Source organism: Euleptes europaea, unplaced genomic scaffold (assembly GCF_029931775.1).
Source record: "Euleptes europaea isolate rEulEur1 unplaced genomic scaffold, rEulEur1.hap1 H_1, whole genome shotgun sequence".
In the NCBI taxonomy this organism is placed as follows: Eukaryota; Metazoa; Chordata; class Lepidosauria; order Squamata; family Sphaerodactylidae; genus Euleptes; species Euleptes europaea.
Window position 1 is genome coordinate 208,482 of NW_026612049.1, and position 24,423 is coordinate 232,904.

Sequence of the window (24,423 nt, forward strand, 5' to 3'; positions counted from 1 at the left end):
CCAGATACCAAGGTTCAGCATAAACTGAATTTCAATAACTTTAATTCTACAAAGCTATAGAAGAGTAGTCATCATGAGGGAAAAGCATCTGGTTCTGAATGTAATAATACAAAGAAACCAATGTTTGCACTCTCTAGGTAACTTTCACAGGGCAACTAAAATGGGAAACACAACTGCAGGATCCAATTAAGTCATGGAAGTTCTGGAATGCTTTCAAACAAATTCATGCACTTCCTCAAGAAAGTAGAAGTTAATGGTAAAAATCATTCCTTTAAGCATACTGAAATTCCCAAGGAATTTTAAATTGGTTTGGAAACAAAACCACTGAAATAATATACTAAATATTTAAAGAATACATTTAGAAGCGTATGGTTTCCTGGCAGAAATATTGTACCTGTGCCCTTGCGTGAACTTCCCCAAGGAGTCCAGAATATTGCTGTTCCAATTCTTTCTTCTGCTTCAGCCAACAGCTTTCTTGTGCTTTCATCTGTTCAGCTACTTTGTTAAATGTGTCTTCTTGAGTCTGCTGAAGCTCCTTCATGGTATCTGACTTGTTCTTACAAACATATTCAAGGTGAGATACCTGTATAATTAACATCAAAGAAGTCCTTTAGTTAACTCTTTTTTAAAAGGCATTTTTAGTCCTAATGTAAACCAAGACACGTGGAACATGTTTTAAGATCTTGTGGCTGATTTAAACAATGTAGAGGGAAATTAAGCACTAATAGTTTGTGAAGCAGACATAGGAGTAATCAGAGATTTCTGAAACAGTTGACACGTGAGTGCTTGGAGAAGCTCAATGGAATCTGGGATTTACCATCCCTTCTAATTTCAGAAAATGTTCAGTATCAAGCACCTCACAAAGTGAAATGATTGTCCTGCTGGGTTAATTATCCGGTTAAAATGTTCACATTAAAAAGTTATGTTATTGTTTTCAGAAAAGTAATATTACATGTGCTATATTCTCATTTGTTGAGGATATGATGAAAGTTTTAAACTGTTTTGGTCTGGAAAGCTTGGTTTATTTTATAGCATATTTCAAACGGATTGAGGACTGTAGTCACAAGTTGAAGCTTCAGCTAATCAAGTTCAATGGAAGTTAAAAGGAGATGTGCACCCGGTGAAGAAAACATACCTAAATAGGCATATGCTGGACTTGTTAAAATGTAGAATCTACGACAAGAGCTGCACTTTATACAACTCTTGACAAAAATGTTTATATCAAGAGGCATTTGGATACACTGGCTTGAATTCTGTCTAAAATTTCAGCAGGTGCAGAGGGATGATTTCCACCATCCCCCCCTCCCTGTGCCAGTTTAAAATAGCCCCCAGAAAGCTGTTGAGGAACAAGGCCCCGCCCACCCAGGAATAGCTGGAGGGGAATCAGAACTCTCCCATGGAAGAAGGGGAGCAGTTTCACTGCACTCCAATGTGCTTGTAGACATCCTAGGTGGGATCCAAGCCAGTACCTACTTAAATGAATATCAAATTGTTCCTTCTCTGATTCCATACTTGGGTCTGATTGACAAATGGACATAGTAGCAACAGGGGTTTTCATCAGTGTTTAGGGGCAAATAAGATTACTTGCTCAGCCCGGAAGAGCTCTCCATCCATTACCATAAAAAAGGTGGTAGTGCCTTCCCATCCTGCCTACCTTTAATGTGCAGTAAAGTCTCATTTAGGAAGCTGTATCCAATATAGCTGCAGTCTATGCATCAGCTGCAGTTAGTTTACATTTGGCAGTAACTCCAACTTCAATCAAGCTCAAGACATGGTTGCACTTACATTGTTCCCACTGGACTTACTTGGGTCAATGGTTTTACATGGGTGTACCTCTGCTTAGGATTGCAGTGTTAATCAGTTGTTAGACCATCAGGCATCTGTCCAGCAATTTCCATGGTGATTCATCCTGAGTAGAGGTACTTGTAGTACTTTCTACCAATTTGTAATATCTACATCTTTTTAAAACGTGTTTCAGATATTAGTGAATTGTGCTGGCCACTGGGCAACCTCAAGCTAATACTGGTAAGGAATTGTGTTGCTGAACTTGACATGAAGAATTGCTCCAACTGTTTATAAATGTTTTCCCCTTCTTGTCCTTGAAGAGCAAATGGTAGTGGAGCCAAAAATCTGGCATCCTGCTGCTTGACCACAAAACACAATGTGAAACCTATCAACAAACCGAGGTATATTTCTACAGTAGCATAACAAGTTGGGCTGTGGAGCTACTCTCTCACAATAAACATGGTTATTTTTTAAATGTTGACAAGACTGAATCCTATGACTCAAGTAAGGATTGTTACTGTTGGGCCTCCCTTGAAGAAAATATTTATCTTTTAAAAATTCATGGTGTGTTTATAAACTACGCTCTGTATTATATTTACAAATGTAAATATTGAAAAGCAACTGATATTTCTTGGGAACATTTTTTTTCCTCCTACAAATAATTCGTCCTGTTCATAAGCAAATGTTTTAAAGATGACTGTCCTTGAGTCAGTGCATTTTGTTTCTGTTTTATTCTGAGATAAAGAGTTGGTTTATTAGTGTAAATGACTAAGTTCTTTGAATAGCTTCATCAGTAAGATTAATTTATTTGCTTTTAATTAGGTCCCTGTGGCTAACACTGGCTAGTAGTATTAGCAAGTCCTGCACAGAAGCTGGAGCTTGGAGACTTCATACAGACTTCAGTCACATTTACATGCCCACAGCAATGGCATCAAACTGAGCTGTAGACAAGTCGTAATTAACGGTATTGAATTATTAACATCCAAATTCTTTTTGAAATAAGATGAATGTCAGTCCTTTTTAACGATATTATGATGTGGACAAATGTCACTGGATTTAATAGAGGCAGCTGGTGCCTGAGGACAGTACCTTCTCATTAGCCTTGTTGAGGTCTAAGATCACGGCATCAACATTCTCCTGCAAGACTGTGCAAAGCTCTGGCCACGAGAATTTATCCAGCATGCCTTCTGGTTGTTTCAGAAGCACACAACCTGCTACCAAGTGCTGATATAAAGTATGGAGGAAGGTTAGCTTCTCCTGTGAGATGGGATTTTAAAAGAGGGGGTAGAGAGAGACAGAGAGTTAACAGCAAATATTGCTCGAGTCCAACGAAATGTGTCATGTAAACAATAATGTATGTGTTTCAAAGGAATATATGACCTATGCTCAAATCATTAGTCAAAAATTCAGAAAACAGATAATTGCCCATTATACATATACACAAGGATTGATCCTGTAGACAGCCTATTAGCCAGGCAGCTTGCTTTTTAATCTTTGGTTCAGGGTCAGAGTGCTGACTGTTTAAAAGGAATGCAGGATCAACCCTTCAATTCTTATATGGATCATAGCCAAATATATTGTAACTAAGAATGGGAAAGTATCTGCAGTTGTCTAATGAAAAAGAAAAAGAGCCATATTAAAGTTTTGTATAAGGGCCAAACTAAACATTACATTAAGTTCTACTAGACATTACGGAAGAGGAGAAGGTAGCCATTTTTCCGGGTGCAGCAGAGTGTTTAAGGTAATGACTAGTTTGGCTCTGAGATGCACATCCTTAAAATATGTTGTGCCATGCACAAGCACATACAGACACATAACATAAGATAGCCAACTATACATTTGTATAAGATAAATCCATTGTGGCACGGGGCAAAGTCACCCATGGCCTTGACTGGGAGAAGTTGCGGGAAGGGGAAAAGACAGCTGCATTCTCAGAAGGATGCAACAATGGTGTGGCCCTTTAAGAGCTCGTCATCTGCCATACAGCTGAGAGGCAGCAATAAGGGGGTGGGAGGGATCTGGCCAGGAAGCAACTCCAGCTGCCAAAGAAGCCAATTCTACGCCAGGGGGGGGGGGGGAGAGAGAGAGAGAGAATTCCTTGCCCGGGACGCCAGAAGCCATTTTCATACAAGTGTAAAAGCCCACCAATGAAGAAGTGTAGGCTCCTTACTCTTAAGTTTACAGAGCAAGGGCTATAAGAGGACAAGGATGAAGGTGGCTTACCAGCCCCATTCCCTTCAACTCCAAGGCCACTGGGCTTCCTTCCTACTGCGCTTAGGCAGTTGGATGACCAGTCGGGGGACAGCCCCCTCTCATGTATATTCTTATCTAATGTAAAACATGAATTCTTTTTACATTACCTTCATTCAGGTCATAATATACAGTATCAGTATCTACTTGAAAATGAAATGGTCCATCATTAGCTTTAGCATTCGTTAGGTAGACTAAACCAGGACCCATGTGGGGGCGGCAGCTGCCCTCCTGCCCCCCCCCCCAGCTACGGCCCTGGGTAGTGGGCACCAACCATAAAATGTCACAGAATGAGGTTATGCATAACTCTATTAATAACTCTTACAACATTTCAGGCAAAAGCACTGTTTATCAGGATGCCTTTTAAAATAAACATGTTGCATAAAAACATTTTCTTGCATACACACAGCTTATTTTCAATCACACAATGAACATCCTCATATTGTGGTGACAGCTGCTGCTGAAACAACTTTTTAAAAAGCTGCACAACTAATCAGATCTCCAATGGCAAAAGCCTCTCCTGACCCTGCCCACTTTCTAAAAGTACTTGGTGGGTGCCAGGAAAAATGTCAGCAGGTGCCATGGTGCTCATGGAGGCCATGTTGGAGACCCCAATAATTCTTTTTTATATTCATAAAGGAGGGAAGAAGCCCATCCAGCATTGTTTCTCTCAATACAGTTTTTTTTTACAGATCCAAGACCTAAAACTGGAGCCCTGATTCAAAACTCACTAGAGAGGATCTAAAACTCAATGAAAAATATTTCTACTGTGTTTAATATGCATTTTATACACTCCAGTGCAAAGCATTTCCAAACAGATCTTATGAAGGCATTAAGAGTGGAATTACTATTGTGATTTTTCCAACTATACTCTTGTGTTTAAATATCTCATGAGAAACTCCAATGAAGTATTAACAAAAGGGTTTCCACCAAATCTTTGCTTCCCCCCTTGTTAATGTAGCCTGTCGCTATTGTGTCCTTTTTGCTTGGGCTGTGATAAACCAAGCATGGTAATCATCCATTTGGCCTGGAAAAAAGAATCCAAGGACCCAGAATCAATTCACACATGTAGAACCCAACCACAATATGGTAGACATGCTGACTTTACAATATAGGCAGGCTTCTAGTTTCCTCTATTTTAATCACTATCTGATGAGCAGAACAACTCCAACTGATTCATATGGACACAATTTAAATCCCAGACTGCAAGAAGGGTGGAAAGAATGTTTCCTTTTTACTCACTTGGCATTCCTGCTCATATTTGTTAGAGTAATGAGCTCAATATGCAGCATAATTTAGATAAAGAATAATACAGTGGATATACCTAGAGCAGAAAAATTGTGTGTGCAAAAAATAAACTCCTACATGCAATCAAAATATGTATTTTTAAAATAAGATAGTTCGGTGGAAAGCATCTTTCAAAATAACACTTCATGAAATAATTATTGTCAAACATACCATAATCAGCTCCTATCCCAAGAAGAAACAAATTGTACTTCATTGGTAGGTGTGGTAAAATGGTTTGGATTCTACTTGTCTGTTACACTTTTAGTTGTCATTTGAAACAGTTAATATCAATTACTGCCAAAGGATTAGAAAGCTAACCTATTCCAAATGCAGATATATTCCAAATGTGTATGTTTACATCCAGCTAAACAGCAGCTAAAAAATCCCTAAACATGTTTCTTTAAATACATTTATGTCTCTACGGTCCTCTCAAGAGCATCATAATTTAAAAAGCCAGATGGGTTCAAGCAGCTGAAGTTGTTTTTATTTTTATTAAAGAAGAAGAATGAAAATTAAAAAAAAAAATTAAGTCCACAGACTAACCATCAATGTAAATGCAAAAAACTAAGATTAAAGATTCTTTTTGACAGCCATCGTGTCTCTGGTAATACCTCCATATCCTTCTGGTAAGCTTGTGTAAGCCTCTGGATTTCATTTTCAGATTCTGTAGCATGCACTTTCTCCTTCTCCCAGCAGTGTAATACATTCTGCAATTCCACTTTTAAAGTACCTATTAGAGAATCTCTATCTGCACACTTAGCATGCAGATAATTTAACTCCTTATTGACTTCAGCAAGTTTATCTTCAGCCTCCTGAAAATTACATACAAAAGCAACACATAATTAATAACATAAAGAATAACTTTTGGTGATCAGCAGATGGCCTTCAGAATAAAGTATCAGTCAATTGTAAATGCTTAATAATCTATAAACAATACCATTTATTAAAATGACAAACTATTTCAACAGCAAAAATTATAGTATTTACCCATAGGGTGTGCTCACGAGAAAGGAGAGGTTTCCTATAAACCAAGGGCTTCCAACTGTTAGCATTTTTATTGAAGAAATCATGTCTATAACTAGTTCATCTTTAAAATTTGCAAAAATGTTCTATTTTCCAAAAAGCTAGAATGCTTACTGCTCAAACATTATTTTAACAAATAAAAGGGTGGGGGGGTCGCCAATCTACCCTATATAATTAGAAGTCTACCTATGTATATCCCCAAAACTGACTCCACTTTTTCAAAACTTCATTTGAGGGGGGAAATGAAACACCCAGAGTTGCCTACCAAAAAATTACAGTGACCAACTGAAAAATGAGGGTTTCAGTTCCTTAATTTAAGGGCCTATTAATAGGGTCTTTTTAATAGCACAAGCAAAATTGTAGCTTTGGGCTCTGTTTATATGGCACAAATAGAAAACCTTTCTGTTCTCCTGTCTCTGGCTGGGAGGCAATGAGCTCACATCATCTATGCTATCCAAATGTGTGTGTGTGTGTGTGTGTGTAAAATGCCTTCAAGTCACAGCTGACTTATGGCGACCCCATAGGGTTTTCAAGGCAAGTGATTAAGAAGAGGTATTTTGCCATTGCCTTCCTCTGCAAAGTCTTCCCTGGTGGTCTTCCATCCAAGTTCCGACCCAGCTTAGCTTCCGAGATCTGACAAGATCAGGCTATAATATCCCATTCCACATTCCAACCCAAATTTATACCATCCCACAATTCAGGCAACTAGGAGAATCTGGAAAGAAATTGGGTTAAATGTGTACTATTGACACCATGGGGCACCCCTAATATTAAAACTGCAGGCAAATCTTTCATACAACTGACAAAGATTGAATCTGGTATAATTTAACTAACACAGCTGTTAAACAATGGTGAGGTTATTAAACCCTTTAGAGACTTACAAATTAAACATTACTGTTGCGTGTTAGGTTGTTTAGCGTATGTGTGATGTTTTTACTATGTAAATATTTTGTGCATGTTTTATTTCTGTGTTTTAATGTAGAATTTTATATGTATGTTGCTGTAATTTAAAATGCTGGCCTTCACAGTAAGAAAGAGGGGGTCTGGATAGTGATTGAAGTGTTTTGTGATTTGATGGTAGCTGTATCCTAGGGGGCAGAGTTGACTAGCTTGTTCTGAGAGGCTTTGTGGGACAGTCAGTAGAGAGTTGAGTGGGAGAAGAGTGTGAAGTGTGAGAGAAATCTGTATTCTGTGTGGAAGCTGTGAGCTCAAAGGGCCATATGCCTGTGTGGAGGTTATGAGCCTAAGTGGCAAGTTAGGAAATTAAGCTTTGAGCAAGTTATTAGCCTAAGTGATAGGTGAGAAAAATAAACCTTTGTGGCTAGGTCTATTTAAAGAACTTTAGAGAAACAAGAAGAACTGTACACCTATCTGGAACCATCATGTTTAGGCGCCCTATCTGAAACCACTACGCTTATAACACTGTACTGAAACCATTATTCTATTATACTTCTCAATAAACTCTATGTTTAAGAGAAAACTGTTTTATTTTGAGTAAGGATCTCCTTTTTACCTCACAGCCACCCCCACATGCTGACTGTTCTGTCATTCTACTAATTATAACAACACAACGTGTTCTTTATGTCCAACTAAGAATTCTAAGGCAAGAGCCTTTGGTGACAGCAAAAATAAGTAGGGAACACTAAGGAAGGCAAGGAGGCAGCATAACACATGTCACCACAGAACACAACAGAGAGGTGACTTTACAGAGGTTACATATAAGGCGTCTTGCAGAAAATAAACCATTACTGTATTGGTTGCTTCAGGGCCAAGCAAGAAATTTGGGAGTACTGTCTAATTGACTTTAGAGAGTCCTTCCCCCATCTCATACTGTAACAGGGAGCTTAAGCTTATTTAAACAGTCCAGGTTAGAGTAGATTGGTAAGGCTTTAACTGAGGTGGCAGGTATGAAGCAGGTAGTAGTGCTGACCAGTTTTGGAGCCAGGATGGACTCCCCACAAGCTTTGGTAGTCCACTTGCTGGAAGCAACTCACCACCAGAGGTAGGGTTGTTCATTCGAAAATAAATGAATAAATAAGAACTTGACAGCGCGTTCCTAAGCTGCAGTGTGCGTGGACGCGGGGAGTAGGCACTGCTTCACCGCTTCCTAGGCGTTCCCCGCACACCGAAAAACAAAACAAAAAAGGCTTTTAGAGGCTTTTTTTGGTGTGAAATGGGGCCTTTTTGCCCCATATAGAAAAGTGAGGCTGCGCCTGCTAAAAAGCAGATGCAGCCTCGCTCTTCTCGGCGCCAGCATTCCCTGGGCAAAAAGTGACAGGAAGCTGCCTAACGGCAGCTCCTCCTCCCAACCTGCCTCAGGAACGCCTTCCGGGATGCCAGCCTTTATGCCAGTGGAATGCTGGCAGAAGGCCCCGTTGGCGTCCCAGGGTGGTGCTGCAGTGGCAGCCCCCAGAGACCAACGTCCGGGTCTCCCCGCCGGCATTTGGGCCACTAACACCATCATAAGTAGCCCGGATGCCAGCATGGGGGGTGCGAATACCAGCACAGTACCTTCCTGGCCTCCAAAGGGCTTTCATCCTTAAGGCTCAGGAATGCACGTCAGTCTATGTCTGATAACTTTTTTAAAAAGTTTTAAAACAAATAAATAAAACTTTTAAAAATGAGATTTATAGAAAAACTTGGTGAGCAGCTTGAGGTACCTATTCATGAAAGGAGTTTGCTTCAGCCAGCGAGGCATCAGTAGGGTGCTCCCTTGGTGCTGGCCAGCAATCAACTGAACCTTAGCTACTGTATGTCATGATCATCCCCCCTCAGCACAATTATGTGCAGGAAACTTTAAAAACCCTTTCGTGCCTGACACCAACCTAACTTAAGGGTGCTCCTCAAGAACCTTCCTATCAACTAAATTTTCAAAAAAGGCCTTTAGTTGTAGATTCTAGCTCCAAGGCATTAGCTTCTATAAATAAATGAAATTAAGAATTAAAATCAAAAATAGAATCAAAATAAAAGTGGCAGAGGAAACCACAAAGGTTCACAGGAGAGTGAGTCCCAGTTCCCTGCCAGCCACTATGCTCCAGAAGCTGCTGACTGGGTAATCACATCCATTAGCTGACCAGTGAGGTCTTTAGGGATGGCTTATAGGAAGGCACCCTACCAAGTCAAGGATGTGGCCCTGCTTTTCCAATGTTGGAAAATGTCCCCTTCCATCTCCCTACTGCTCCGCTCACCCCCAGCATCTCTATCCACCCATGCATCCTGCCTCCACCTCTATTCCCCATACTGTCCCCCATGGCAGTCTACTCTTCACCAGTAACTCCCCTGTTCCCCACCTTCTCTTCAGCTCCTTGTGTGTTTTTGGTTGGATAAGCAACCCAAAATGGCACCCTAGATCTTGTGTTTCTTGCTGGCATATCTGCATATGGGGGGGTTACCACCCCTTTTACTTTTCCAAACTTCTCAAATTTTTTAAAAAAAGACAAAGGATTCCCCTAGATTTGCTAAACTATCTCCCCTATTTATACAGGGCTCCATTTTTTTAATCACACCCTGAAGCCAAGTTCTGAACCATATATTTTAATAGATAATTATTAAACTTTGCTCAGTTCGCAGTCATTGCTAGCACCATTTCTATCCGGCTCTGTAGAATAGAATCATATTAAAAGCAAGGCATATGTAGCCTTATTAGGAATCAACAGGATACACGTGAGCATCTATATAAATTATGGACTAATGCTAAGCTAATTCTTAAGGACATCAGTACAATGCCCCAGTAAAATGTCATAGCTATAGGTTGTCATCCTCAAAGCATTTTCTGAGGTATAAGCTTATTGAATTCAATGACATCCCTAATTGAGGTTTCATGATTATAAGCAAAATTTCATCAAAACTGAACACAAGAAATTACCTTATACTGAGTCAGAGCACTTGTCTATCAAGGTCAGTATTGCCTACTTTGACTGCCAGTGGCTGCCCAGGGTCTAAGGTAGAGATATTTCACATCACCTAGTGCCTTAACTGGAGATGCTGGGACTGAAACTGGAACTTTCTGGACACAAAGCAGATGCTTTCTGGACACTGAGCCACAGCCCTGATCTTAACTGTGTATAATGCAATAAAACTTTTAGGTCATACCTGAAGTTCTTGCATTTGACATCTCAGCTGCTGTTTGGAAGAATCAAACTCTTTCGCTATCTTCTCAGACAAAATCATCATTTTCCTTTGCTATGCAAAAATACAGTAAACATGAGATTAAATACAAGGCTTACCAACAGGATGATTTGGGGACTATAATGTCGCAAACTTAGGCACGTTTAGCTATGAGTAAGTCCTGGTATTGCAATCATGAAGGCCAGTAATGGCACCCACACACACACAATGGTAAAATGAATAACTACAGTGGAAGTCAAATTCTTCAGTTCACAGCATGGCCATACTGTGGAATACAACACATTAATATCTGCAAACACAAAGCTTTTAACGTGCTTTCTGACTTATTTCATCACAATTTCTTTCCATTCTGTGTTTCCTCTAGCCAGCCTCAATGTTAGCTACATAACATATATTTTCTATCTGGGAACAGAAACTGGCTTCAAGAAAACTGCCACATTCCAAGTATTTTTTAACATATTTTTGAAATGTACAAGTTAAAAGGTCATTATTGTACACATCCAAAGTATGTTAAAGGAAAGAAGCTACTTTAATCATCTGTATAACTTTTAAACTAAACACAGCTCTATAAGGAGAACAAACTATGTGATATAACAAAGTACTTTTTAAAATGAATATGCCGCCGATTCTCTAATTTTTCATTGTATTAAAAAGTTTAGTTATTAATTACATTGAAGGAAGAGAGGACCAGGAGACAGCAGGGCTATCAACAAGGAAAAGCAAGAAGGGCATAGAACTATCCCATCTGCATATCACGAGGGCACACAGTTGTCTCTAGCTCCATATGACAACTTCAGGGTCGGGCACGTGCAGTCCTACTGGGAAGTCTTGTGGCAGGTCATCAGTTGGTCCTGCACTGCTTGCGATTTATTTTCCTTGACAGTTCATTCTTCTTGCTGACAGAACACACTTTTTGCTTTCTTAACAGCCACCCCCTTGGTCTCCCCACTGCTGTCTCTGGCATCCTTTCACAACAAAACACATTCCTCAGCCAAAGCCTGCTGAGTTGACTTTTCAGTTGTGCTGAAGATCAGGTGACATTCAAGCTCCCAAACAACAATTCACAGTGGATATTGCGTGCCTAGTCACTCTGCTGTTCGCAGACTTAGGGCCTCAGAAGGCTACTAAACACATGGGTTGTCATTGGGACAAACCTCACAGTGGCAGCTGGGTACAGAAATATATAATTGTTTCCATATAATTGACTTTGTGCCCCTCCAACCATATATCAAAGGGCACAAAATACTTAAAAAAAATTTTTTTGTATTTTTCAGACATTTAAAAAGCTATTTTACAATATTATGATGGACAAAATATTTCTTAAAATTCAAAATTTTGGGTAATTTAGCATTTACAAAAATGAACAAATATTGGAACCAAAGTATTTTATTTTGATGTTGCCTTTTGCCCAGTAGTAATGGTCTCTCTTAATTTCTAATATATAATTAATTGCTTACTTTATGCACATGAAACATCTTAAACCTCAGAAGGCTAGAAACAAAGACAACCTAGCAGTTCAACTAAGGTGTAAATGGGCAGGATACTTCATAGCCCAAATCCAGCCCAGTTAAACTGACATTCTTCGATTTAAACTATTTTCTTCCATTAAAGCTAGTCAAAGCTAAACGGACGTAAATTCAAGTATATCTACTTAATAATTATATGGTGAATTGGGTGCCAACCATCAAATTAATGTATCGTTTATTTTAAAACCCAACCAAATGTTTTACAACTTTGATAACTTTCAGAAAGGAACAATAGCAGGTATCTTCCTTCAGTAAGGAATACAAATGCCTTCAGCACTGACCATTTGAAGCAATCCAATAGGATCTTACTTTGTAATTCCCCCTCCCCCCAGAACATGCACATTTATTAATCTGATATCAATCCATGCTGGATTTTGCACGAGTGTGCGTGCACACACACACACACACACAGAGTTTAAGGTATTTTTGTAAAATATTTTTATTACATAATCATGCCAAAGACGTCAGCTATAGATGATAAATAACAAATACATATGTATATCTCTAGAAAGTAACTGAGAACAATAAGAATTCAATATATGTATTTTTCTAAAATCACAAATTGCTAAACAGTTACTCAAACTTAAGTGAACCATGGCCACAGGGCAAGCTTAGAGGGAGAACAGTGACAAAAGATTATTTCTTTTTCTTATTTGTGAAGCTGTCAACTCAACATTCCCAGCGTTTTGACCTCTGTAACAAGCAAGGAATATCTTGTATTGGGGGCCGAAGGCTATGTGTGTGGAGCCAAACAGTGCAAGTGTTACCTCATTAGATGCATCTTCCAGCTTGTTCTGGTAATCTGTCAAGGTATGCCTCAAAGTCTCAAGGACAAGAGTGAAACTCAGAGGTTTATCTTTGTCCTTGCGAGTGCCTGAAGAAAAATACAGAATCAAAACAAAGCCCTTAGAGTTGGACAGACACAGAAAACTTCTCCAACAGCAACAGAGATATTTAAATTAGTTAGGCTCCAGTGACAATACAGAATGTTGAACAACCACTGTGTTTTCTCCAAGGCACACTGGTGTCTGTTCTTTAATACCAAATAAAGCTGAAGAAAATTCTTACACTGTGGGCCACTATAGATCACCACATGAAAAATGATAACTCCAGTTTATTTTCATACACGTCATGAGGTCCCTCTCTGACTTTATTTAAAAGATACCTAATGATTACAAGTCTATATGCATTTTTAAAAGCTCACCCTCCAAACAAAACAAGCACTTTTTAAAGTATGTTGCATTCATGCTTTTGTTGCTTCATGATCAACCATGCATTTTACACCAAAACATTTTCACTTCATTGTGCGAAGCAACACATGACTTCCTATTTTGTCTGGATGCATCTTAAAGCAGTTGAATACCAATCCCCAATATTTCTCTTATCTTGCATACAAAATTGAAAAAAGAAACCTGGCTGATGATTGAAGTCATTTTAAACTATATTGTCACAATGACCCATTCCCTTCTTCCCTTCCCAGTTCAAATTCCAGTTTTCCCATTGTGCTCATAAATAAAGCTATCTTCCAGAAAGTCTGCCACTGGCTCCAATGATGGTTTGGCATGCCATCAGCCAACCCACTTTCTGAAGCTGTGTGTCAGAGCAGTCACCTCATCAGAATATGTACAAAAATCAAACAAGCTACTAAGCCCAAATATTTGTCCTAATGAATGGCAGCAAAACAGCTTAAAAATAAATCACACTGAATAGGACCAAGAATGGAATTACCTGATATGAACTTCCATGATTTTTTTTAACCAAATACAACCAGTTGGGGCTGCAATCCAAAGCAGATGCATGGTGTAGGAGGGACTATTTAACTCTTTTCCCTGGTTTCTGACATCAAGTTTGTAAATTTGTCGGAAGCTTTGCTTAAGCTTATGACCTTAAGCTTTCAACTATACAACTACTTCAAAGGGGACAAGCTGAACAGCAGCAAGGCTGTACTTCCAGTTTGTGTGAACAAAATACGTACTACTGAGGCCTTGTCTGAATATCATGTACAAGGAGTATAAGGCAATGTATGTCAACCTACAAGAAAGCTCAACTATATAGACAGTTTTATACTTTAGAGGCAGCGGCTACCAAGCCAATCGAGGTATGTGTAACAGTTGGTGCATCCTTGACTGATCAGAAAGGCTCAGGGATGTGCCGCAAGCAGTTTCTGTCAGGAAAAGAATAATGTGTGAAAGACCCCGAATTTATTAAACAATAAGTCTCAGCTTAATCAGTCCTCAGCCAGGATAAAAAGACTACTTCAGAACCCCTTGCAATTCACTCTAAGCTCCCTGAAGGAAAAGCAGGATATCAGTGTCATTATAAAGATCAGCTAAAGCAGGGGTGTCAAACATGAGGCCCATGGGCCGGATCCGACCCCTGGACAGCTTTTATCCAGCCCGTAGAGCCGAGGCACCTAGTCCCCCTTCCCCCCACCTCTTCTGGGCTTCCCAAGGCCCCTGTATGGCAGGGGCGGGAGTGGGGAAGGCTTCAGCCCGGTCGCACCGGACCACATGCGCGACTATGTATGTGTGTGTGTGGGGGGGGAAGGCTTAAGCCCGGTCCCACAGGGCTGCGTGCGCGGCCTGGTGTATGTGCGTGTGGGAAGGCTTCAGCCCGGTCCCGCAGGGTGACATGCGCAGCCAGGTATGTGTGGGAAGGCTTCAGCCCAGTCCCGCAGGACCATGTGCGTGACCGGGTGTGTGTGTGTGGGAAGGCTTCAGCCCGGTCCCGCAGGGCCGCGTGCACGGGCGGGTGTGTGAATGGGAAGGCTTAAGCCTGGTCCTGCAGGGCCGCGTGCGCAGCTGGGTGTGTGTGTGGGAAGGCGGGAAAGCTTCAGCCCAGTCCCGCAGGACCGCATGCGTGACCGTGTGTGTGTGTGGGGGGGGAAGGCTTAAGCCCAGTCGCGCCGGGCCACGTGCACAGCCAGGTGAGTGTGTGAGAAGGTGGGAAGGCTTCAGTTCAGTCGCGCCGGGCCACGTGTGTGATCAGGTGTGAGTGTGGGGAAAGGCTTTTCTCTCTTTTCTTCCTCTTTTTCTGTCACACTCCTTTTCTTTCCCCCTCTTTCTCCCTTTTCTGTCTCTCTCCCCTTTTCTTTCTTTCTTTCCCTCCCTCTTCTTTCTTTCTCTCCCTCCCTCTTTCTCCCTTTCTCTTTTCTTTCTCTTTCTTTCTTTCTCTCCCTCCCTCTCTTTCTTCCTTCCTTCCTTCCCTCCATTCCTCTCTCCCTTTCCTTCCTTCTTTCCCTCCCCTTCCTTCCTTCTTTCTCTCCCTTCCTCCCCTCCCTCTCTCTTATCTGTTTCACTCTTTCTGTCTCTTCCTTTCTCCCTTTTTATTTCTCTTTCTCTTCTCTCTCTCTTTCTCCCAGGCTTTCTGGACTGGGAGAGGGCTGCAGGCTCACAAGTCAAGGCAGCCAGCCCTCCCTTAGTTCAGATCTGGGCTGGTGAGTTTGCTGCGGCCTTGCCAGCCAAGGCAGCCACGCCACACACACCCCAGTCCAGATCTGGGCTGGTGAGCCTGCTGTGAGCTCGCAAGCCAAGGCAGCCACCCCCTGCCTGTACAATATGGGCTGGCGAGCCCCCCAGTCCAGATCTGGGCTGGCGAGCCCCCTTTCCAGATCTGGGCTGGTGAGCCCGCTGCAGGTTCGCCAGCCAAGATAGCCACTCCCCTGGTTTAAAATTTTTAGCAAAATTAATGGCAGGGACTAGAGATACCAACTTCATAGAAGACACCTGCAAAGTCAATTAATATTATTTTTTTACTTTATTTTTTACTTAAAATACAAACATACTTTACAAAATAACAATAAGACTATTAAATAAAAGAAAATACTGTAAGAACGTTATCATTGTAAACTTATTTGTGTTTTAAGTAAAAAACAATATCATTAATTGACTTTGCTTGTGTCTTTTGTAAAGTTTGTATCTTCAGTATCTGGCATTACATTTTATGGTATTTATTTATGTGTACATGACCCGGTCCGACCAAGTGACAATAATGTATTATCCAGCCCTCCTAACAAATGAGTGAGACACCCCTGAGCTAATATATATAAGCAATGTCCATTCTTTCCTTGGACATTCTTCTGGATTGCATGATATTTTAAGTGCAGGGTATCTTCCTACAAGGCCAGGTTTGGCTAAACAAACCAAGAGTTTTATTCTAGCACTATGATGCTCATGTTCTATGTACACCAATTCCATCTGGTCTTATTTAAGTTTTCTTAAGAAGACTATTAAAAACTGCTATCTCTACCTCCCTCATTTGTATTAGTTTACATGGATGGTTAACCTGTGGTATGGTTGCCACCATGGGCATAGGAAAAGGCCATTTGTCGTCTCATTGGATAGGGGCAGGAGTTTCATGGGCCTGCTCCTCCAGCTCTCCCAGTTCAATTAACAAGATGACTCATGTGATTAGTTTTTTAAATAATTGAAATATATGTTTGCATTATTTTATAAGCTGCTTTGGGCTGCTGGGTTGTGTTCCCACCCTCCAGGAGGAAAGGTAGGCTATAAACATTTTAAATAAATAAAAACACCAGGAACAGCATATACTGTAAAACAGTAATACTCAATGGTGCAGAAGCCACATGTGGTTCTTTGAGATCCTCATTGTGGTTCTTCTGAGCACTATTCTCTAGTGAGACATGTTTCAGGAAAGTGGGCAAGGCTACTACCTTGTATGGCTTCTGGTTGGTGGTTTATTCTCAACTTCAAACAGCTGCTATCAGAGTAATGGGTAAACTACAAGCCTCCCTGAGCTTTCATGCCAGAGGTGGAAGTAAATATGCTCATTTGATTGATGGTAATTGTGAACGTAGCTCTCTGTGAGTCGTGCATTGATTTTCATACTGTTGAGCTGACTTGTGACACAGTTGCCAAAAAGGTTGGCCTCCACAATTGTAATGTTTTGCCATGTTGCTCATTAGATTTCTTGTTTCTAAAATGATTTCTTGTTTCTAAAATGGAGTGAGGGCTGTCAATCTGGGAGGCTGTCTATCTAGTTCACCAAATCTAAGTCTAGCTAGTCTCAAAACAGATGCACGGCATCCTTAACTTAGCCTGGGTTGCTGGAACAATGAAAAATATCAACAATATTAATAAAATGGCCTGCCTGGACCTTTCTCCACCGTCCTATCCTGTTAGCCATGGGCGTAGACCAAGCTTCAAGTTTCTTGAAGCAAAGGGTGGAAGACATTGAACGCCAGACAGACCTTGGAAAATCACCATTTTTTCTAGTACCTGATAAATCTAGATACTTGGTCTCACCAGCAGCTTATTTTTATCATCTTGAGTCTATTAATTATAGGAAGGCCTTTACCCTTGCCAGATGCCAGGCTGTTTTAGAAGGGAAATATAAGATTCCCAGATCAGAGAGGATAGGTCCATGTAGAACAGGGGACATTGAAACCATCGAACATGCACTGATATGTTGCCCATTCTACAACGAAGTTAGATCAAAGCTTATTTCCCCCCTACTTCGTAAATTCCCTGATAAGTCAGTTGAGCATTTGGCAAAGAAGCTCCTATTAGAAAACCCTCAGCTTACGCTCCAAACTGCCAAGTTCTGAGCTGTTGCTATTAAAATACGGAGAACTTTATTAGAGAATGATTGTTAGAATATTTTACAATTTTATCAACTTTAATATGATAATTTTAACCAGGGGTTGTTTTTATTGACCTTACACCTTTATATGTCTGTGATTCTGAGGTGCAAAACTATTGTGTCTGGAAAATATGATGTGCTGGCACGTGATTGGCCAGTCGACCGTATTAATAAACTTGACTTGACTTGAATCCCTTGGTGGGGGCTTGAGAGAGAATAATAATCATAAGACATTAAGATATGGCACATTTCCCATTGTCATCTCTTCCCTCAGGACTACAAACATTCAAGCAATTCCAAAACTGATAACAAAGATACAAAAAGACATCTGTTCCCTCTCAATTATGCCCAAGTTTTATTTGTATTGTTCTAGCTTTTTTTCTCTAGCCAGCCAGTCTCCTATGCCAAAACCTCTATCCTAACCAATTCAGTTCAGTTCAGTTTTGTTTACAGTCATTCCAGAATGCTCAGTTCAAAACCTTACCTAGCAAGGCAATGAGGAGGAGGAGATTCTAGCCAGCTTCAGCAAATTGTTCTGCAGTTTCCCAGGCCACAAACATTTTGTCCCTCAGTCTCCACACCTCCTCAGATGCAAAATAAATTATGTTTCCAAATCCCAAGTGCTCTACTATGCTGCTTTATGATCACTAAACATTCATGGTAATTTCATTAACATATATTTATAGGGAAAGCGAGAATGTAAGAGGAAACTGCATGCAGGTCCTCAATGTGTTTAAGGCAGAAAACAAGCATCAAATATGCAGTGGAAAAATCACAGCTTCCAAACTGTTTTGACTGTTTATCCCTTCCAACTCCATAATTCTATGACTGTGCCTATGCACCACAGAACCCAAGGCAGAACCATAAATGGGCTCTTCCATGTGTTACTCCAAAATAAGAGTCATTAACTAATTGTCCTGATATGTCTGGTAATTGTTCTGGTCATTGTTCCTGCAAAGCATTGATTCATAATCCGTAACTTTTTTTTCATTACAAATTTTCACCACTTACAACAGGAGTTCCTGTTGGCCCTAGACTCTGATTATATAAATCATTTACCCTGGTGTACAGGAAAATGCTTTGCAAAACTCATTCAATGGCAGCACCCAAAACAGTTACACACAAATGTACTTATGGTGATTTCTGAGACTTCTTAATTCTGTTAACATTAATTTGAAAAAATTGCAATTTTATCTTAATTGTGTTATGGAGAGGAAGACCCAAAGTTTACTATATAAAGAAAAGTGAGCCTTCAGTGGCCAGGATGAATGCTGGAATGACATACTGAATCTCTCTGCATATTTCCCATGTCTACTCTATTTATTTATGCATAACATAGCTATCCCATCTTTCCTCCTAATGAAAGACAAGGCAACATGGATAGCTGACCAGTTCCAAAGCTCTGACCAGTTCCAGAACAGCTTAGCTAGCAAGGCTGCTGCTTCATGTGCCTTCCACTTGTACCCTAACATGCTCTAGGTTATAATATTTTTAAAACATATGATCTTATAACTGAAGACTATCTGTGAATCTGGCTCCTTTGAAGAGGTTATCATGGATCAGGGATTGGGCTGTGGCTCAGTGGCAGAGCATATTCCCGGTATACAAAAGGCCTCAAATTCAATCCCTGGTAACTCCAGGTTTTTTTAAAAGGAGGGTCAGGTAGTCAATAATATGAAAGATTTCTGCCTGAGATCCTGGAGAGCCACTACCAATCAGACTAGACAATACTGACTTTGATAAGACAATGGTCTGACTCAGAATAAGGTTGTTCTTTATGTGTTCATTTCCTACATTGAACCAAAAACATCTGTTCTCCTTGATAGGATAGCCTTACTGAGTATCAAATTGAAGGAGAGAAGACACACTTTAGTTCAGGTTAAAGTTCCCACAAAGGGAGAAGGGACCAAACCTAAAGGATTCCTAGAAGGGAAATAATGGTAAGGAACCTGAGAATGGGTGATAACAAAGTATATTTATTTTTTATTAAAAAATAAAGCCAAGCTGCTTCTGCACAGTTAGAAGCTACACAGGGCCAAAAACACGTAGATGGAGTGAGATCACACCAGCTGTCCATAGTTAAAACCTAAAGCAACACTTAAGAGAACAGAGGTAACCTTTCTAAATACTGAAGATGTTGCACGCATTTGAAAAATAGGAAATTACTACAAATTTTAAAGATCTTCTGTACACTTTTGTCTTGAACCTCTGATAGCACTTCTGACCATTTTCTTCTTATAGTCCAATCTCCTCTGTTTTACACAGTAGAGAGCTATGAGGGGAAAAACCTGTTTTGCAAGAAAATGTAATACTATGGGCTTAAAATGCCTCCAAATAATTAAAAAGGGAAGTGTAGTATCAAAGCACCCCCATTCTTAAACAATATTCCTTCCTTTTCATATTATCATTATGTGCACAATGAAAAGAAAACAGTATCTGGGAGGTCAATTTTACACACCAGTCGGCTTTGTGTTGGCATGAATGTAATCATTACCCCTCAGTTGACTTCAAAGCAACACAATAAAGAGTAGTGTGTTGCATTCTGTGTCCTACATAACCTTTTTTTTTAAATAGATGACCTTTAAGTAGCTGAAGGTTGCCTCTGAATTTGGCTCAGTTCAAATTAAAACATCTGTTCCCCTTGTAGGGTTACTGTAAGAACTTCTTTTCTCTGTTGGATTTTGAGCACAGTAAGTGAGCCCTTTCCTGACCGATGACACAGAACCCAACACTTGTAAATCAAGTTCTGGGCAGATCTGCCTTCAGTCACCCTCTCCCAGCTAGCAAGGCCATTCGACTGCTGTGAGAACTGCTCTTATCATGTCATCAAATCAAAGCATGTTGAGAAGAGAGAATACAAGGGGGCATCTGTAGAATTCCCACAATGTAGTGACTTTGGAACACTGACAGATGCATCTGTCATTTTATACCTTCAACTAACCTGCTGTCCGCTGGCTTGACACAGTAAAGCTGTCCAAGAGTAACTCCAGTGCTTTCGTGTTGTTTTCGCACGTCTCTGTTAGGAAGGCCTGGTGTTTCTTGGACTATTTGACAGGGTTGGGGAAGAAGGCAAAAAGTAGACATATTAAAGCACAAAATTAAGAGGGCACTGTACAATTCATTCTGTTGTATGGCATCATGGGTAAAAATAAAAAGTAACCAACCGGCACCCCTCCCCCCAAGGCTGCTTCATTAACCACAGCATTTACAGTCAACTTCAAGAAGACACAGATTCTATTCTATACAGCAGTCTGCATCTACTGCATGTTTACCATAATGTTTACCCACCTGTTGTTTACTCACCTGTCATGGCAGCACCCAAAACCTCATTTTGGAACAAAGTATATGCAGCCTCTTGTGGCAAAGTCCTTCTATGTTACAGACTGCCCACAGGAAAAAACACTTTACAATAAAAAAGAACGAGGCAGGGAATTATGTTTTTGCTTCCACCAGTGTTCCAGATCCATGTTTCCTGAAGATTTGGAAATGGAGCTTGGGGAGGGCAGTGTTTGGGAAAGGGAGGGACCTCAGCAGGGAAATATGCTATAGAGTCCATCCTCCAAAGCACCCATTTTTCTCCAGGGGAACTGATTTTTGTCATCGCATTGTCAGGTAGTACCTGGCAACCAGTGGGAGGGTTGTGGGGGACAGCATCCTAGGGACTTACATGAAGCTCTTACCATAGTTTCCAGAAATTCCTAAAGCTACCCTTTGTTACTTCCAGGTAGCTCTAGGATCCACCAGGAACTCTATGGTAAGAACTTCCTGTAAGTAGACAAGGCCTTATTTTTCTTCTTAACTTTTCTCCTGTTACTGCTTCCACCAGCGGCAGGCAACAGGACCTGGGGGCAAGGGCTCTCCCACCTCCACTGGGGCTTGGCAGTTCTATCTTGTGCACATAGGACTGGAAAACCACAACAGTAAAAAGCAAGACGGAGGAAGTGGATGAAGGGCTGAGTACTCATTTTCCTCTGCTCCTACATAGTCCCCTCCCTTGGGGCACTTTGTCCATGTAATGAAAGCCCTCCTCTACTGCAGAGCCTACTTTGTTTCTCAGAACATGCATGGGTCCAGTGCAATCCATACTCAAATGTACACTTATTCCCAGTCCCAAAGAATTAGAACCAGTTGTCAACTACTGTTCTAACCTAAGAAAACATTAAGAAGAGTACACTCAATTTATACCACTCTCTCCAAATTTCTATGTGAGAGGAAAGTTTTAGTCGGTCAGGAAGATGAGCAGTGTTAATTGTTCCTATTTCTCTTTTTTAGGTAGAGGGTCTGAGGGCCATCTTAACTTTTGATTACCCACCACTTTCTAAGGCTAAGAAGTCTGCCTCCAAGATTTAAGGACACTGTTTTTACTGAGTAAGAAACATCTTTTCCCTATAAAATTGAGCTCTATTATGAGCCAACTGCTGTGTTCTCCACCATTCTGTTTAAATATTTTATAAATTTGCTCTACTATTTCAATTTTAATTATATGTTCTGTATATCTACTAATATATTATTCATATACATTTCAGTGTTTGATCCCTGGTAGCATTTACATGGGTTTCCCTGTGTGATGGTTAGTACTATACTTCACAAAGAATTTCCAGTGCCAACGGAATTCTCAGTCAGTGTTTTCGTTTCTAAAACATCAATATTCCAAACATTATTAAGATGCTTGTTATTCTTACTGGATAGAAACAGACTAGAATGTTAATCTACATCATTGCATCCATATTACTTTACATTGCTTGTACAATGCCAGGGGGGAAGCACACATAGCAAAACCACATCACTAAGATAAATATTTTCATATAGTATAAGCATTTAGAGTACCAGATTCTCAAACATCTTGCCACACTACAGACCTACACAAGCTGCTCTGCAGTCCAGAATATTTTCCTCTCCCAGTAATTTTTAAAAAAATTGCCACATGTTCTTTTTGTTTGTTTGTTTTGTTTTGACAGTGCTATTTCCTTCCATTTACATATGCTTGCTTCAGTTGCAATCTCTGTATCTAATTTGGCCAATTTATTTTCCTACTTCAAGCCAGACTTCGGAGCATTGCTTTTATATTCTGGCTACTTTCCTACCAAATTCAGCCATTCTAGGGATGAGATTCTAGAATTGTAGGATGATAACCTATGACTACCTGATGAGTAGACTGCTTGGGAGAGGAAGAGTGACAATGCCCTGGAATCACTAAGCAATATTAGTTTCTACTTTTATCCCCAGCTTTGCTAATATAAGGACTACCACACTTTCTCTTACTTCTGCTGTAAGAGGGACCAACATGTCCAGTAGAGAATGGATCTATTCCAAATTATTGCTGGCTTTTATCTTTCCCAGGGAGAACAGTCATTGCTTGCTTCTCTGTCACAGTTCCATTTGTTTTACTCCTAAAATGGCCTAACCTAACTCAGATAAAAATCACACTTGTAATGTGAAGTGCAGAAAGATGGAAATGTGATAGATAATCAGCCTTCCTGTAGTGTCAATACATTTAAAGCTAGGGCATATCGATAAACCCGAGCTGAAAATAAGCTGAAAATTGCCATTCCGGCTTATTTTTGGCTCAGGTTTACCGGTAGCAAAAGGCAGGGGGAATAAGCCAAGCCGAATAAGACGATTCCTGGTAAAGCCTATTAGAGAATCGGCTTTTTGGGAATTGGCTTTTCCTCTGGCTCTTGTTGCAAGGAGAGCTATCTCCTTGCTTCCTGCTGCAAGCCTGCAACCTACCTTGATTTTTTGCTAGGGAGGACAATCTAATATGGGGGGAGGGCCATGAATTCTCATTGGCCAGGTCAGGAAGACCTGGGTTCTTTGGCCAATCACAGAAGCTGAAAAAGCCTGAAATTATTTTTAATTTTTTCTGTACTTGGTCAAATAAAGACCAGGCCATTCCTGAGATGTTTGAGAGAGTTTGGTGGCTTTCTGATTCTTCCTCTGCGTTCCTGGGTCTTGGGTGCCTTATCCAGACCTGCTGGATTAGTTACCTGCTGCATGGATTGCATTGGATTGCTTTGGATTGCATTGGATTCCTGCCTGCCTGCTGCCTGGAGGAGAAGGCCAGAATCTCTCTCTCTCACTGTCCACATATGCAAGGAGCTCTCTCTCACCAGCCCTTCAGCACCAACAGTAATTGTTCCAAGTAATAGTGCAGGTTCAAAATGGCTGTGATCATGAGAGAAGGGTTCGTTTAGAGGGAACAACCAGGAAAATAAGCATTTTCCCTCTTTTGCCTAAGTGTGTTAGATGCCCGCAAAATGAAGACAGATACTGCTAGATGAGGATTTCTTAGTCACCGCAACGTGTATATTTATTGTGTGTGCACACAAGATTTTTAAACAGTATATTAATTTTAAAAGGCATCCCCCATTAAATTGAGCTTCTGCCTGAAATGTTGAAGAGCTACTATTAGACAAACTGTGGTCAGTAACAGCAATTTTGTGATTGTGCCCATCACCTTATATCTGAATTCAAAGTGTCCACGCGTTGCTGTGCAGAGGAAGGCACTGGCAAACAACCTCTGTTAGTCTCTTGCCATGAAAACCCCAAAAAAGGGGTTTCCATAAGTCGGCTGCGACTTGAAGGCACTTTACACACACAGGCAACAAAAGCTCAAATACCTAGATTAACACCTACAGAAAGAGACCCACCTCATCCTTCTAGATGGATAATTTAAGTATGCCAGATTCCCAGCTCCCATATTTATGCCTCTCACAACTGCAGCTGTCAGCAGAGCTCCAACTTTCCCCATCTCCTTCATATTCTTCCTCCCAGCCTGCCATCTCCTTTTTGCCAAAGTATGTGTAACCTGAAATAATGAATG

At 40.6% G+C, this 24,423-nt stretch overlaps 1 protein-coding gene across 1 annotated transcript in view; it reads right to left on the minus strand.

Annotated features, from left to right (window-relative positions):
• LOC130492893 (coiled-coil domain-containing protein 171-like) overlaps positions 1 to 24,423 on the minus strand; it is a 160,251-nt gene that overhangs the window by 81,711 nt on the left and 54,117 nt on the right. The window contains exons 8-13 of the mRNA XM_056866654.1: positions 20,542 to 20,644; positions 12,767 to 12,873; positions 10,438 to 10,527; positions 5,934 to 6,134; positions 2,875 to 3,042; positions 395 to 583 (exon numbers count right to left, since the gene is read on the minus strand). Of these exons, the coding sequence (XP_056722632.1) occupies positions 395 to 583; positions 2,875 to 3,042; positions 5,934 to 6,134; positions 10,438 to 10,527; positions 12,767 to 12,873; positions 20,542 to 20,644 (858 nt within the window). The remainder of the gene's footprint in view (positions 1 to 394; positions 584 to 2,874; positions 3,043 to 5,933; positions 6,135 to 10,437; positions 10,528 to 12,766; positions 12,874 to 20,541; positions 20,645 to 24,423) is intronic.